General features: G+C 38.0%; 1 protein-coding gene across 1 annotated transcript; it reads left to right on the top strand.

Annotated features, from left to right (window-relative positions):
- Positions 1–17,470: 17,470 nt before the first annotated feature.
- LOC148117475 (hsc70-interacting protein-like) lies at positions 17,471–18,040 on the top strand. The gene has a single exon (XM_087902571.1). The coding sequence runs from the start codon at positions 17,471–17,473 to the stop codon at positions 18,038–18,040; it is 570 nt and encodes a 189-aa protein (XP_087758697.1).

Here is an 18,040-nt window from a genome sequence, read left to right as displayed (position 1 = left end):
TATTCACAAAAAATGTTTCTAAATGTTCTTTTACATTTAAAGGGGAATATGTTATTGATATGAATAATTTGCATCGATATGAATCTTGTTTTACTGATACTAATTAAAGGTCAGTTTTATTATATGTATGTGTATTTCAGATCTTGATTTAGGTATTGTGAGTATGTAGTTCATTTAAAAAGTGTAATATATAATTAGGAAATATGGGTTGTTAATGGATAATCATCGATAATAGTCAAGCTTATAGTCATGTTAGCTAGATTTTCTAGATATATAGAGATATATTTCAATTAGATAGGCATTCTTCTTATCTTTCAAAGACTATAGAATATGGCATTTAGCATGTTGTTTTAATAACTTAGGATTTCTCATGACAATGAGACATGTCTGCTCCTGGCAGCACCAATCCACTTCAAGAAGACAATGGGCATTGAAGAGGCTCTTTAAGGAGTTGGTTAGCCATTTGGGCAAGAAACTGCTCTTGCCTGAACTCTTGCATAAACTGGAAATATAGAACCCGCACAGAGAAGACTGCTGAACTTGCCTAAAGCTGAGGTGGTCTTTCAGGGTTCCTCACTCATGAAATAGTCTGTAAGACATTCTGCGGGACACAAAAGAAAATGACTGAATTGTCTTTAAAATTTTCTGCTTCATGAAAATGTCTGCTGGATAATATGGGCCTGAAGGCTGGAGATGAATGCCCCAACAGTACAAGAGAACTTTGGGTGACTGTCCATGCAACGAGATGTCTCTCTCACTTCTAGAGTTCTAGAAGTTGCTCTACTACTTGTTTACTTAGGCAATGTTATTATATCCTTCTGGATTCTTTGATAGAGCTGAAGAATGGATAGTTATAATTTTCCTTAGTTATAGATATAGATATATCTCTCTATATATAGTTTAGTTATAGATAAAATAGATCTAAACATTCTGTTTTTCTTACTTGACAACTGTTCTATTATATGTAATTTTACTATGTTAAAGTGAAACCCTTTCTTTTTTGTTTAAACAGAAATAGGGGAAATGGTGTAGGACATCCTTCTGTATTTGTGTTGCTTTCAGAGGTTAATAAAGAAACTGCCTTGGTCTTTTGATAGGGCAAAACTGAGATAGGTACAGAAAAGAGAACAGGATGCTGGGAAGAAGGGCAGTGCTGCCAACACCATGAATCTCTGGTCTGAGAAAGACTTAGGGTAGAATCATGCCAGTAAGTCACAGTCACATGGTGATACAAATATTTAATAGAAATGGGTTAATCAAGATGTGAGAGTTAGCAAATAAGAGGCTAGAACTAATGGGCAAGACAATAATTTAATTAATCCAACTTATGTGTGGTTATTTCAGGGGTATAAGCTAGCCAGGCAGTGGGATGCAGTCTGCCGTTTCCCTCCATACAACAGCAGGACACACTACAGGTGTTATTGTTCTCAAAAAATGTTTCCAACCATTAGAAAAGGGAAAAATCAACCTATGTACTGTTTTGCTATTCTATTTTTATTTATTTTCACTTAAATTTCCATTATATTATAATTTTTGTTTAATTTAGGTTTATTTATTATGTTATTCCAGTCTATTGTTACAAAAGGCCAGGTTACTGAGCTGATATCTTTCTTTTAAAATGTGTTTGTTTGTGTATGTCTGTGTGTGTATGTGTGTATGTGTGTATCCTTGTCCTTCTATGTATGAGCATGTGTATATGGGTGTTTGAAGAGCCCCGAAGGGACCACATCCCTTAAAGCTAGAGTTGCAGATGGTTGGGACTCCTGATTTTGGCTTCAGGACCCAAACTGGGTCCTTTGCAAAAACAGCAAGGGCTTGTAAATGATTCACCATCTCTCCAGCCCCCTTTTCTTGGTTTCTAATGAGGCACTCCTAGTTTAAAATTTTCCCTAAGCACTAATCTAGTAATGGCATAGGTATGCATATATTTTGTCTTCATTTGCATTTTTCATTTCCAACATCTTCTTTGTGTAGTTGAACATTCAGGTCTCCTGCCTCAGCAGTTTAAATTGCTGTGGTTGTAGGCCTTCATCATTGCTTGTGGTGTTTTCAATATATATTCTAATTTCTCTTTTTAATTTCTTTTTTTACAGATTGTCACAGTATTTAGTTTCGACAGATTCTAATTTTCTAAATTGCATACATTTCTTTGTCATCAATTTCTAACTTCATTCCATTGTGGTTAACGTGTATACTTAATTGTACAATTTTCTTTTCATTTTCTTCTTCCAGTGTATGATCTAACAAGGAGAATGTTCTACATTTACCTGAGAAGAATGTCTGTGTTGCTACTCTTGGGTTGAATGTAGTGCACATGCATTTCTAAGACTCTTTGCTTCTTAGTGTTGTTCAAGTCTTTTATCACACACTTAAATTCTCTCTAGTGTCCTAACTGCTACTGAATGTAGTTATTGAAATCTCTAATTAGCATTTTGAATTGCCTATTGTATCTCTGTGACTTTTTGCTTCTTGCATTTTTTTCTGATCCTAGACAATTGTAATAGCTTCCTGTTACAATTAACCCTTTGATCAACAGAAGCTTAACTTAGCCTGTAAGGTTTTTGTTTGAAGATGTATATAGTGAGATATTTAAACTGCCACTCTAGCTTTCTTAGGCTTGGAATTTGTTTTCGCTATGGAAATGCATATTATTTTCAGTGATACAGTTGTACTTCACAGCCAAAATATAATAGTCTTTATTATCCTCCTACTACAAATGGACCATAAGGTTATTTATAATCTTCTGAACTATAAATATTCTTGTGCCGATATGCAAGCATTTTAGCATCTCAAAATACCGTATCAAAGTACATTTGCGTTTTAAAATGAGATATAATGGTTCCAAACTATCCAAGAGTATGATGATATGTATTTCAATTCCTACCAATATGTATTCCTACCAATAATGTTTAGTAAGTTTCCCACACTTTAGTTAACATTGTATGGTATCAGTACTTTTTATTGATTTTTATTGAGCTCTACATATTTCTCTGCTCTCTTCCCTTGTAGGCTTACCATTTATATCTTGTATCTTTTCCAGTTTTATTTCAACTTTCAGTCTATGTGTTTATTTTTTGCAAAACACAGATTAATGAATTAAACAAACAAAAATTAAAATATAATGGAAATTTGAGTGAAAATTAATAAAATAGAGAATAGCAAAACAGTACATAAAATCCATTTATCCATTTTCCAATGGGGGAAAATATTTTTTGAAAACAGTAATACGTGTACCGTGTCTGCCTGCAGCCGAGTTTTGCCCTTCAACTGAGTGATTATACTCTTCTGGGCAGCATTTCTTCCTAGGCTGACCTATCCCTGTGGTATGATCTTTCCCAGGAAAGAATACTCTGTTTGTAGAGTTACTCCTCTCAAATAAGTAACCCTCCTCTGCAGGGTAACTTTTTCTGAGGCAATGCCATTTTGTGTGGTAATTTTTCCCAGGAAAGGGCCTTCACTTTTCAGAGTTATGCATTTCAGATGAATGACCCTCCCCTCCATAGCACGTTTGAATGGGCAGACTTTTCTCTGCAGCGTGATCTTCACTTGTCAAGGGTCTTCTCCCTACCAAGTTATGCCTCTCAAATGAGTAGCCCTCCTCTGCATTGTACCTTTTTCTGAAGTAAAGCCTTGCTGGAAGGTGACATTTCACAGGAGAAGGTCCACAATTTGCAGAGTTACTCTTTACAGATAAATGACCGTTCTCGATATGCCAGCTTTTGATGGGGCAACCTTCACCAATGGAGGGTTCTCTAATTGTTGAGGTACCCCTTTCAACTGAGCGTTCCACCTTCTTTTCCTCCAAGTTGGACGTCTCCATGTGGGGTGAACTTTCCCAGGAGAGGGTCCTCTCTTTGCCCAGTTACACTTCTCAGATGCTTTTTCCTCCTCTGCAGAGGGGCTTTGATTGGTCAACCTCTACACGGAGGACGATCTTCTCTTGCAGAAGGTCTTTGCCCTGTCAATTCACCCCTCTCAAATTAGTAGCCCTCCTCTGCAGGATGCCACTTCTGAGACGCAGACTCGCTGTAAGGTGACATTTCACAGGAGAGGATCCTCTCTTTGCAGATTTACCCTCTTCATATGAATGACCCTCCTCTGCAGCAAGGCTTTTGATAGGATGACAACTCCTTGTAGTGTGATATTCTCCTGCAGCAGTTCCTTTTTTTCAGAATTATTGCATTTGAATGTGTAGCACTGGTCTGCAGAATATATATTTCTTAGGTGTAGCCTAGCTTTATGGTAACATTTAACCAGAGAGATTCCTCTCTTTGCAGAATTGCTCTTCTAAGATGAATGACCCTTCAAGCAGCATGACTTTTGATAGGATGACCAGTCTTTGCACGACGATATTCACCAGCAGGTATTCCTCTCTCCTCTGAGTTACTCAACTTGAATGACTAACTCTCCTCTACAGGGTGCCTTTTTATGGGACGATACCTGAAGTCTGTTCCTTCCGTAAAATGTTGGTAACGAACATGAGGTCCTTTCTTTTCGGAACTCATTTAATTAAAACCAATGAATTGCACATTTTCTAGTATTATTTAGGAAAATGGACTAGGAATGCAACCCAGAAGTCTGTTATCTGAATTAGTTCTACAACCAGAATCTTATATCTTGAATGTTTACAAATTTAGTTCTTTATTAAGGACTTTAGACGAGCTGCACTCTGCATGTCAAGCTGCCAGCACTAAGTAATGTATCTCTGGGAACTATCAGTACACAAACATCAACTTGGGGGCAGACTTATGCCCTTCAGCTAATAGGTAGTCCTACACAAATTATCCTATGTTCCATAGCGAAATGACTGGATCACTACCTGATTTCATAGTGGTGTCATGTGGGTTGTGGAAGGAGGCGTTTTTTAAAGGCCAGGTAGTCCTTAATCACATACGGATCTCCAAGCCAATGCTTCTCCAGTGCTAACATTGAAGCCTGTATACCCTGAACATCTGTCTTGATTAATATGTCCTCCTCCCTCTGACTCTTTCTATGTCTAAATCACTTAGATCCTACTCTTCAGTCCTGAGTGCAATGGTGTGGAGGAGCTCTCAACTTAAGGGCGCTGCAGCTCAGAGGGTGAAAAACAAAAGGGTGTCATCTTCAACCTATAGAAACTGAGGAAAAATAGGTTTCTTTTCCATCTCCCTTTTTACATTATCTCCATATTTGGAAAAACTCTGAACATGGCAATGAGTTCATTTCCCTTCACCCTGATAATATAAGGATGATAAATTAATCAATCTGTGTATAACAAAAATAAACACATAGACTGAAAGTTTAAAAATTCAGGGAAAAGAAACAAGATATAAATTGCAAGCCTAACAGGAAGGACAGCAGAGAAAAATGTAGAGGTCCATAAAAATCAATACAAAAATTACTGGCACCATGAAATATTAACTAGAGTGTAGGAAATTTACTACACAGTATAGGTGGGAATTTAAATACATATAATCCTTGTCTTGGAGAATTTGGAACCATTATATATAATTTTAAAATGCAAATGTACTTTGATACAGTATTTTGAGGTGCTAAAATGCTTGGACATCGGTACAAGGATGTTTATAGTTTAGAAGAATATAAATAACCTAATGATCCATCTGTAATTGAAATATAGTAGAGTCTATTATCTTTTGGCCAGGAAATATTACTGTATCAATGAAAGTGAAATGTATTTCCATAGAGAAACAAAATGCAAGTCTAACAAAGCTAGAGTGACAATTTAAGTATTTCAAAAACCTACAGGCTAAAGTACACTAAGCTTACTATTGAGCAAAAGATTGATTGTAATTGGAAGCTCTTACAATGCCCTAAGATCAGAAAAAGATACATGAAGCAAAAAGTTTGACATATACTATTGTCAATTCAAAATACTAATTACAGATTTCAATAACTAAGTTCAATAGCAGTTAGGAGACTAGAGAGAATTTAACAGTGAGGTAAAGGCCTTGAACAACACTAAGAAGCAAATAGTCTTAGACAAACATCTACACTACATTCCACCCAAGAGTACCAGCACAGACATTCTTCTCAAGACAATGTAGAAAATTTTCCATGTTAGAAAATGGATGAATAATAAAAAGAAAAGTATAGAATTAAGTACACACTTTAAAAACAAAAGAATGAAGTTAGATATTGATAACAAGGATATTTACATAATTTAGAAAATTAGAATCTGTTGAAACTAAATACTATGACAGTGTGTAAAAGAAGAAGTTAAAAAGAGAAATTAGAATATATATTGAAAACACCAGAAATGGTGTGAAGGCCTACAAACCCAGCCACTTAAACTATTGAGGAAGGAGAATTAAAGGTTCAACTACACAGAGAAGATGTTGGAAATGAAAAAAGCAAATGAAGACAAATTATATGAATATATATATATATATATATATATATATATATATATATATATATATATATGCCATGACTAAATTAGTGCTTAGGGAAGATTTTAAACTAGGAAAGCCTGTTTAGAAACCAAGAAAGCGGGGCTGGAGAGATGTTGCAGCAATTACAAGCCCTTGCAGTTCTTGCAAAGGACCTAGTTTGGGTCCTGCAAGCCAAAATCAGGAGTCCCAACCATCTGTAACTCTAGCTTCAAGGGATGTGATCCCTTCAGGGCTCTTCAAACACCCACATACACATTCTCATATATAGAAGGACAAGCACACACACACACACACACACACACACACACACACACACACACCACACACCCACACATTTTTAAAGAAAGATATCAGCTCAGTATCCTGGACTTTGTACTCAAAACACTGGGATAATGGAATAAATAAACATAAAATAAACAAAATTATAATATAATGGAGATTTGAGTTAAAAATTAGTAACATATAGAACGGCAAAGCAGTACATAAAATTGATTTTTCCCCCTTTACAATGGTGGGAAATAGTTTTTGACAACCACAAACGTGTAGTGTGACCTCCCACATCCAAGTTTTTCCTTTCAACTGAATGACCCTCCTCTGCTTGGCAGCTTTTCTTCCTAGGCTGACCTCTCACAGTGTGGTGATATTTTTCAGAAAATGACCCTCTGTTTGCAGAGTTACTCCTCTTGAATGAGTAATCGTTTTCTGCAGGATAACTTATTCTGAGGTGACACCTCCTTGTATGGCATTTTTCCCACAAGATGTCCTTCGATTTTCAGAGTTATGCTTTTCAGAATGACCCTCCTCTGCAGGGCAGGTTGGAATGGGGTGACCTCTCCCTCCGGGGTGATATTCACTTGCAGAGCCTCTTCTCTTTGCCAAGTTACCCCTCTCAAATGAGAAGACCTCCTCTGCAGTGAACCTTTTTCTGAAGCAAAGCCTCGCTTGAAGGTGACATTTCACAGGAGAGGATCCACTATTTGCAGAGTTACTCTTTACAGATAAATGACAATTTTTGGCATGGCAGCTCTTGATGGGGCAAAACTTCACTAACAGAAGGTACTCAAACTGCTGAGGTATCCCTTTCGACTGAGCATCCCTCCTCTGCAGAGCGACGTTTTCTCTAAGGAGGACCACACACTTTGGGGTGAACTTTCCCAGGAGAGAGTCCTCTCTTTGCCTAGTAACACTTCTCATATGGTTGGTCCTCCACTGCAGAATGGTTTTAGATTGGACAACCTCTCCCTGCAGGGTGATCATCACATGCAGGGCATCTTCTCCCTGCCAAGTAACTCCTCTCAAGTGAGTAGCCCTCCTTTGCAGTGTACCTTTTTCAGAAGCGAAAACTCACTGTAAGGTGACATTTCAAAGGAGAGGATCTTCTCTTTGCAGAGTTACCCTCTTCAGGTGAATGACCCTCTTGTGCAGCATGACATTTGATAGGTTGAACACTCCTTGCAAGGCGACCTTCACCTGCAGCAGTTCCTTTTTTTCAAAATTACTGCATTTGAATGTGTAGCACTCCTCTGTTGGGTACATTTTTTCTGAGGCTGTTTGGTGACATTTCACAGGAGAAGATCCTCTCTTTACAAAATTACCCTCCTCAGATGAAGGACCCTTCTAGCCACATGACTTTTGATAGGATAACCAGTCCTTGCAAGGTGATATTCACCAGCAGATATTCCTCTCTCCACAGAGTTACCCTACTCAAATGAGGAACACTCCTCTGCAGGGTACCTTTTTCTTAGGTGACGACCAAAGTCATCTCCTTCACTAAAATGTTGGTCATAAAGTTGAGGTCGTTTCTTTTGGGAATTCATTTAATCACAACTACTGAATTGCAGGTGTTTTTGTATTATCTTGGAAAATGAACTGAGAACACAACCTAGAAGTCTGTTGTCTGAATTAGTTCTACAATTGTTTGCTCCCAAAGTTAGTTCTTTTTAAGGACTTTAGAGGAGCTGCATTCTAAATGTCCAACTGCCAGCACTAAGCGAGGTTACTCTGGAAACTATCTGTACACAAACAGATAGTTTGGGGGCAGGCTTATGCCCCCAAACAGATACCTGTACAGATATCTGTACACAGATACTTTGAGGGCAGGCTTATGCCCTTCGACCAATCGGTAGTCCTATGCAAATTATCCTATGTTCCATAGCCAAATGATTGGAACACTACTCTGATGCCATAGTGGTGGCCTTTGGGGTGGCTGTTAGGTTGGTGTTTTGTTAAAAACCATGTTGTCCTTAAACACACACAGATCCCAAAGGTAATGCTTCTCCAGTGCTAGCATTAAAGCCTGGATGTCCTGAACATCTCTCTTGATTAATATGTCCTCTTTCTTCTGACTCTTTCTATACCTAAGTCACTTGGTCCCTACTCTTCAATCCTGAGTGCAAGGGTTTGGTGGAGCTCTCCAATTAAGAACGCTGAAGCTCAGAGGGTAAAAAAGAAAAGGGTGTCATCTTCAGCCTACAGTCACTGAGAAAGAATAGGTTTCTTTTCAATCTTCCATTTTACATTGCCTTCATATTTGATACAACTCTGAACATGGCAATGAGTTCATTTCCATTCACCCTCAGAATACAATATTTATAAATTAATCTATTAATCTTTGTATAGCAGAAAAAAACCAAATAGCCTGAAAGTTGAAAAAGCACAAGGAAAACAAACAAGATATAAATTGTAAGCATAATAGGGAGGAGAACAGAGAAAAATGTAGAGCTCAATAAAAATCAATAAAAAAAATTATTGATACAATGCAATTTTAACTAGAGTGAGGGAAACATACTACACATTATTGGTGGGAATTTAAATACATATAATCATTGTCTTGGACAATTTGGAACCATCATATCTAATTTTAAATTGCAAATGTACTTTGATAAACTCTTTTCGGATGCTAAAATGCTTGCACATTGGTACAAGGATGTTTATAGTTTCGAAGATTATAAATAACCTTATGGTCCATCTATATTAGAAAGATAGTACAGACTATTAACTTTTGGCAGTGAAGTACTACTGTATCACTAAAAATAAAATGTATTTCTATAGAGGAAACAAACTGCAAGTCTGTGAAGCTAGAGTGGCAATTTATGTATCTCACAAAATACACTTTAAAACAAAAAACATACAGGCTAAAGTATGCTTGCTATTGATCAAAAACTTCATTGTAATAGGAAGCTATTACAATCGTCTAAGATCAGAAACAAAAACCATGAAGGAAAAAGTTACAGGTATACAATAATCAATTCTTAATACTAATTAGAGATTTCAATTGCTATGTTCAGTAGCAGTTAGGACACTAGAGAGAATTTAACATTGAGATAAAATACTTGAACAACACTAAGAAACAAATAGTTTTAGAAATACCTGTGCACTACATTCCACCCAAGAGTAGTAGAACAGACATTCTTCCCAGGTCAATGTCCATCATTCTCCATGTTAGATCATACACTGGAAGAAGAAAAAGAAAAGAAAATGTAGAATTAAGTAGACATTTAAACACAATGGAATGAAGTTAGAGGTTGATAACAAGGAAATTTATAAAATTAGAATCTTTTAAAACTAAATATTATGACAATGTGTAAAAGAAGAAGTTGCAAAGAGAAATTAGAATATATTTTGAAAACAACACAAATGATGATGAAGGCCTCCAACCCAAGCCACTTGAACTGCTGAGGCAGGAGAATTGAAAGTTCATCTACAGAGAGAAGATGTTGGAACTGAAAAATGCAAATGAAGACAAAATAGATAAATATCTATGCCACTATTACATTACTGCTTAGGGAAGTGTTTAAACTATGAGTGCCTGTTTAGAAACCAAGAAAATGGAGCTTGAGAGATGGTGCAGCAATTATAAGCCCTTGTTGTTCTTGCAAAGGACCCAGTTTGGGTCTTGAAAGCCAAATTCAAGAGTCACAATCATCTGTAACTCTAGCTTCAAGGGATGAGATCCCTTCAGGGATCTTCAAACACCCATATCCACATGCTCATACAGAGAAAGACAAACACACACACACACACACACACACACACACACACACACACACACACACACTTTTAAAGGAAGATATCACCTCAGTAACCTAGCCATTTGCCTAAAGACACTGGAATAAACAAGTAAATAAACATAAAACAAACAAAAATAATAACATAATAGAGATTTGAGTGAAAATTAATTTAAAAATGAAGAGCAAAACAGTACATATAATCGATTTATCTCTTTTACAACAGTGGGAAATATTTTTTGAGAGCATCAACACGTGTAGTGTGTCCTCCTGCAGCCAAGTTTTGCCTTTCAACTGAGTGACCCTCCTCTGCTGGGTGGCTTTTATTGCTAGGCTGAACTGTCCTTCTGGTGTGATCTTTCCCAGGAAAGTGCCCTCTGAGTGCAGAGTTACCCTTCTCAAGTGCGTAACCCTCCTCTGCACTGCAAATTTTGCTGAGGAAATGCCTCTTTGTGTAGCAATTTTTCCCAGGAGAGGGCCTTCTCTTTTCAGAGTTATGCTTTTCAGATGAATGACCCTTCTCTGAAAGGCGGCTTTGGATGGGGTGACCTCTCCCTGCAGCGTGATCTTCACTTTCAGAGGGTCTTCTCCCTGCCAAGTTAACCCTCTCAAATGAGTAGCCCTCTTCGGCATTGTACCTTTTTCTGAAGTGAAGTTTCGCTAGAAGGTGACATTTCACAGGAGAGGATCCTCGATTTGCAGAGTTGCCCTTTTCAGATAAATGACCCTTTTCTGTATGGCAGCTGTTGATGGGGCGACCTTCACTAACAGAGGGTACTCTAAATGCTGAGGTACCCCTTTCAACTCTGTGTCACTCCTCCACAGGGCGTCTTTTCTTCAGAAGCAGACCTCTCCGTTAGTGGTAAACTTTCAGAGGAGAGGGTCTTCTCTTTGCCCAGTTACACTTCTCAGATCCTCCTCTTCAGAGTGGCTTTTAATTGAACAACCTCGCCCTGCAGGGCGATTGTCACTTGCAGAGGATCTTCTTCATTTCAAGTTACCACTTTCAAATGAGTAGCCCTCCTCTACAGGGTGCCTTTTCTGAGGTGAAACGTCAATGTATGGTGAAATTTCACAGGAGAGGATCCAATCCTCAATTTGCACAGTTACTCTCTCCAGATGAATGGCCCTCATCGGCAGCATGAATTTTGATATGATGGCCACTACCTGCAGGGCAATCTTCACCTGCAGAAGTTCCTTTCTCCTCAGAATTATTGCATTCGAATATATAGCACTCCTCTGCAGGGTACCTTTTTCTGAGGCGAAGCCTTGTTCTATGGTGACATTTCTCAGGAGAGGATCCTCTCTTTGCAGAATTACCATTCTTAGATGAATGACCCTTCTAGCAGAATGAATTTTCATAGGATGATCAGACCTTGCACTGCCTTCTTCACAAGCTGTTACTCCTCTCTCCTCAGAGTAAACTAAATAAGTGCTGAGGGAAGGTTTTAAACTATGAGTGCCTGTTTAAAAACCAAGAAAAGGGGGCTGGAGAGATGCTGCAACAGTTACTATCCCTAGCTGATCTTGCAAAGGGCCCAGTTTGGGTTCTGCAAGCAAAATTCAGGAGTAACAACCATCTACACCTTCAGCTTCAAGGATGTGATCCCTTCTGGGCTCTTTAACACCCGTATATACATGCTCATGCATAGAAAGACTAACAAACAAACACACACACACACACACACACACACACACACACACACACACACACACTTTTTAAAAGAAAGTCATCAGCTCAATAACCTGACCTGGTGACCTTAGCTGGTGAATATCTCCTTTCTTAGATATTCACCAACATATTCCACTCTCCTCAGAGTTACCCAATTCAAATGAGTAACCCTCCTCTGCAGGGTACCTTTTTCTGAGGCTATGACCAAAGTCATCTCCTTCCCTTTAAATCTTGGTTACGAACATGAGGTCCTGACTTTTGGGAACTCATGTAACTAAAACTAATGAATTGCATGTTTTCTAGTATTATCTGGGAAAATGGACTGGAAAAACAACTCAGAAATCTGCTATCTGAATTAGTTCTACAACCATGATCATATCTCCTGATTATTCACAAACTTTGTTCTTTTCTAAGGACTTTAGAGGAGCTACACTCTGCAAGTCCAACCTCCAGCACTAAATATGGTTTCTCTGGGAATTATATGTACACAACCATCATCTTGGTTGCAGGCTTATGCCCTTCGGCCAATTTGTAGTTCTATGCAAATTGTCCTATATTTCATAGTCAAATTATTGGATCACTACTCTGATGTCACAGAAGTGGCATATGGGGTAGGTGAGGGGTTGTTTTTCTTAAAGACCAGGTTGTCCTTAAGCACACACAGATTCCCAAGCTAATGCTTCTCCAGTGCTAGTATTAAAGCCTACCTGCCCTGAACCTCTCTCTTGATTGATATGTCCTCCTTCTTCTGACTCTTTCTATCCTTAAATCACTTGGTCCCTACTCTTCAATCCTGAGTGTACAGATATGGAGGACCTCGAAATTTAAGGGCGATGCAGCTCAAAGGGTGAAAAAGAAAAGTTTTTCATCTCCAGCCTATCATCGCTGAGGAAGAATTATTTTATTTTCATTCTCCCTTTTTACATTGCCTCCATATTTGGTACAAATCTGAATGTGGCAACGAGTTTATTTCTATTCACACCGAGAATGTAAGTATGATAAATTTATCTATTAATCCGTGTCCCACAAAAATAAACACATAGACTGAAAGTTGAAAAAAAACTGGGAAAGATACAAGATATAAATTTTAAGCCTAACAGGGAGGAGAGCAGAGAAAAATGTACAGCTTAATAAAAATCAATAAAAAATTACTGATACCATGTAATGTTAACTAGAGTGTGGGAAACTAAATACACATTATTAGTGGAAATTTAAATACATATAATCATTCTCTTGGATGATATGGAACCATTATATCTAATCTTAAAATTCAAAAGTAATTTGATACAGTATTTAGGGATGCTAAAATGCTTGCACATCTGTACAAGGATGTTTATAGTTGTGAAGATTATGAATACCCTTATGGTCCGTCTAGTAGAAAGATAATAGAAACTATTATCTCTTGGCTGTGAAATAAAATGTTTTTCCATAGAGAAAACAAATTGAAAACCTAAGAAAGCTAGAGTGGCAATTTTAGTATAAAACAAAATACACTTTAAAACAACAACCATACAGTATAAAGTATGCTTACAACTGATCAAAAGGTTGATTATAATAGGAAGCCATTACAATCTCATAAGACCAGAAAATACATGAAACAAAAAGTCACAGAGATACAATAGGCAATTCTAAATAATAGTTAGAGATTTCAATAACTATGTTCAACAGCACTTAGGACAGTAGAGGGAATTTATCTGTGAGATAAAAGATGAACAACACTGAGAAGCAAATAGTCTTAGAAATACATCTACACTACGTTCAACATATGAGTAGCAGCACAGACATTCTTCTCAGGTCAATATAGAACATCATCCATGTAAGATCACACACTGGAAGGGGAAAAAGAAAAAAAAGTGTAGAATTAAGTACACACTTTAACCCCAATGTAATGAAGTGAAAATTAATAAAATATAGAATAGCAAAACAGTACATAAAATCGGTTTATGCCTTTTCCAATGGTGGGAAACATTTTTGGAGAACAACACGTGTAGTGTGTCCTCCTGCACCCAAGTTTGCCTTTCAACTGAGTGACCCTCCTCTTCTGGGCGGCTTTTCTTCTTAGGCTGACCTCTTCCTTTGGGCTGATCTTTCCCAGGAAAGGGTCCTTTGTTTGCAGAGTTACCCCACTCAAAAGAGTAACACTTCTCTGCAGGCTAACTTTTTCTGAGGCAATGCCTCCTTCAGTGACAGTTTTTCCCAGGAGAGGGACTTCTCTTTTCAGAGTTATGCTGCTTCACACACACACTTGCACGCAGGATTGAAGAGTAGGGATCAAGTGATTTAGGCATAGGAATTGTCAGAGGAAGGAGGTTATTAATCAAGAGAGATGTTCACATCAGGCAGACATTAATGCTGCCACTGGAGAAGCATTAGCTTGGGAATCTATTTGTGCAACTTGGCATTAAAAAATGCCCCCTCCCCTACTTCACATGCCATCATTATGACATCAGGGTAGTGGTCCAATCATTTGGCTAGGTAACAAAGGACAACTTGCATAGGACTGCCAATTGGCCAAAGGGCATAAGCTCTCCCCCAAGATGATGTTTTTGTACAGATAGTTTCCAGAGAAACCTCATTTCGTCCTGGCAGTAGGACATGCAGAATGCAGCTCCTCTAGAGTCCTTAAAATAGAAATTAATTTGTGAACAATCAAGAGATATGATCGTGGCTGTAGAACTAAATTAGACAACAGACTTCTAGTTTGTGTTCCCAGCCCATTCTCCCAGATAATACTAGAAAACATGCAATTCATTAGTTCTAATTTAATGAGTTCATGAAAGAAAGGACCTTATGTTCATGATCAATATTTTAAGGAAGGAGATGACTTTAGGGGTCGCCTCAGAAAAAGGTACCCTGCAGAGGACAGTGACTCTTTCCAGTGGGGCAACTCTGAGGAGAGAGGAATATCTGTTGGTGAATATTGCTGTGCAAGGACTGGTCATCCAATCAAAAGTCATGCTGCTCCAAGGGTTATTCATCTGAAGAGCGTTATTCTGCAAAGAGTGGATCCTCTCCTGTGAAATGACACCATACAGTGAGACTTTGCCTTAGAAAATACACCCTGCAGAGGAGGGCTAGTCATTTAAGAGGGGAAACTTGACAAGGAGAAGATGCTCTCCAAATGAAGATCGCCCTGCTGGGGAAGGTTGTCCAATCAAAAGCTACTCTGCAGAGGAGAACCAATCATCTGAGAATTTTAACTAGGCAAAGATAGGACCCTTTCCTCGTAAAGTTCACACAACAGTGAAAGGTCAGCCTCGGAGGAAAAGATGCCCTGTGGATGAGGGGCACTCAGTTGAAATGGGTACCTCAGAATTTACAGTACCCTCTGTTATTGAAGGTTGCCTCATCAAAAGCTGCCCTACCAAAAAGGGTCATTTATCTGAAAAGGGTAACTCTGCAAAGAGAGGATCCTCTCCTGTGAAATGTTACCTTACAGTGAGGTTTTGCTTCAGAGAATGGTACACTGCAGAGGAGGGCTACTAATTTGAGAGGTAACTTGGCAGGGAGAAGATCCTCTGCTAGTGAAGATCACACTGCAGGGAGAAGTCACCCCATCCAAAACCGCTCTGCAGAGGAGGGTCATTCATCTGAAAAGCATAACTCTGAAAAGAGAAGGCCCTCTCCTGGGAAAAACTGCCACACAAGAAGGTGTTGCCTCAAAAAAATTTACAGTGCAGAGGAGGGTTACTCATTGGAGATGAGTATCTCTGTAAACAGAGGATCCTTTTCTGAAAAATATCACCCCACAGTGAGAGGTCAACCCAGGAAGAAAAGCAGCGAAGCAGAGGAGGGTCACTCAGTTGAAAGGCAAAACTTGGTTGTTGGAGTACACACTACACATTTTGTTGTTGTCAAAAAATGTTTCCTATTATTGTAAAGGGGTTAAATCCATTTTGTGTATTGATTTGCTATTCTATATTTTAATTTAAATGAATATATATATATTCATTTAATTTGTCTTCATTTGCATTTTTGATTTCCAACATCTTTTCTGTGTAGTTGAACCTTTAATTCTCCTTCCTCAACAGTTTAAGTGGCTGGGTTTGTAGGCCTTCACACCATTTCTGGTGTTTTCAATATGTATTCTAATCTTTCTTTTTAGTTTCTTCTTTTACACATTGTCATAGTATTTACTTTCAACAGATTCTAATTTCCTAAATTATGTAAATTTCCTTGTTATCAAATTCTAACTTCATTCCATCGTGTTTAAAGTGTTTTCTTAATTCTATACTTTTCTTTTCTTTTTCTTCTTCCAATGTATGATGTAATATGGAGAATTTCCTACACTGTCCTGATAAGAATGTCTGTGCTGGTACTCTTGGGTGGAATGTAGTATAGATGTTTGTTTAGGACTATTTGCTTCTTAGAGTTGTTCAAGTCTTTTATGTCACACTAACATTCTCTCTAGTCTCGTAACTGCTACTGAACGTATTTATTGAAATCTGTTATTAGTATTTTGAGTTGCCTATTGTACCTCTGTGACTTTTTACTTTATGTATTTTTTTGTGGTCTTAGGCAATTGTAATTGTTTCCTCTTACACTCAACCCTTTGATCAATAGTAAGCTTAATTTAGCCCATAAGGTTTTTTTTTTTTGTGGATTTATCGTTTTTCTTTATCCTTGCAGCAGGAGAGAAAACAAGCATTAAATACATTGCAGTATTTAAGAGCTAAATAGGACAAATCAATCTTTCATCATATGTAAACAATTTAAACTCTTCAAAATACAAAGATGTATACTTCAACATCAACTCTAAAATCGCATGTTTCTCAATTTCATAAGCAAACCTAAAACCAAAGGGAAGCTCTCTTCCAAAGACTCCTGATATGATAGGAGTTCACAAGTGTCAAAGTTTAATATTCAAACAAACAACCCAATGGTCCAATAAGATACCACAGCTGTTCCAGGTATGACCTTACAATGACCATATTACTATATATGAAATTAAACTAGCAATAAATATGCTTCCACAATTATGTTGCAAAGTGATGATGCTAGTGAAAAAAATACCTTTAGCTCAACAAGAAGATCAAGAGGACAAGCAGACAGGTATTTTCTAACAGGAAAGGTAATTTTTGACAGAAACATAGAAAGCACTTTTTCCTCTATGTGGGAATGATAGGGAACATTTATGTGAAACAGTGGACAATGGCAGAACTAGGGATTCTAACTCCACTGCAATGCCTAAAAATAAAAATCGCCCCTGCAGCACAGTGTAAGATTTAAATGGAGCTTACACAAGGTCAAAAAAACCTAGGACTTGCTGCTGTTCTGTCCAACATTTCAGTTCTACCCAGGTCAGATCCAAATACTGGTGGTCCCAAGAAATTCACTGAAGCAGACCATTTTGAAATAAAACATTAAAAAAAGACAAATCAAGATGCTTTAGTAACCATATGTCCAACTCAATCAACTTAAATGAGTTTTATTTACTTCCCACTAACAAGGAAAGCATAAAGACAGATGAACCATCAAGTGAGGAGAGTGATCTAGAAATTGACAATGAAGGTGTAATTGAGCCAGACACTGATGCCCCTCAAGAGATGGGAGATGAAAATGGAGAGATAACTGAGGAGATGATGGATCAAGCAAATGAAAAGAAGGGGGCTGCCATTGAAGCCCTAAATGATGGTGAGCTGCAGAAAGCAATTGACTTATTCACTGATGCCATCAAACTAAATCCTCGCTTGGCTATTCTGTATGCCAAGAGAGCCAGTGTGTTCATCAAATTACAGAAGCCAAATGCTGCTATCCGAGACTGTGACAGAGCCATTGAAATAAACCCTGATTCAGCTCAGCCATACAAGTGGCGAGGGAAAGCACACAGACTCTTGGGTCACTGGGAAGAAGCAGCTCATGATCTAGCCCTTGCCTGTAAACTGGATTATGACGAGGATGCCAGTGCAATGCTAAAAGAAGTTCAACCTCGGGCTCAAAAAATTGCTGAACATCGGCTTTTGTTTTAA

This window comes from Myodes glareolus, chromosome X (assembly GCF_982192425.1).
Source record: "Myodes glareolus chromosome X, mMyoGla1.1, whole genome shotgun sequence".
In the NCBI taxonomy this organism is placed as follows: Eukaryota; Metazoa; Chordata; class Mammalia; order Rodentia; family Cricetidae; genus Myodes; species Myodes glareolus.
The sequence above is the reverse complement of the archived record's forward strand: the minus strand, read 5'-3'. Positions and strand labels throughout refer to the sequence as shown.

Coding starts and splice junctions, on each gene's coding strand:
- LOC148117475 (XM_087902571.1), top strand. CDS start 17,471: ATGTCCAACTCAATCAACTTAAATGAGTTTTATTTACTTCCCACTAAC.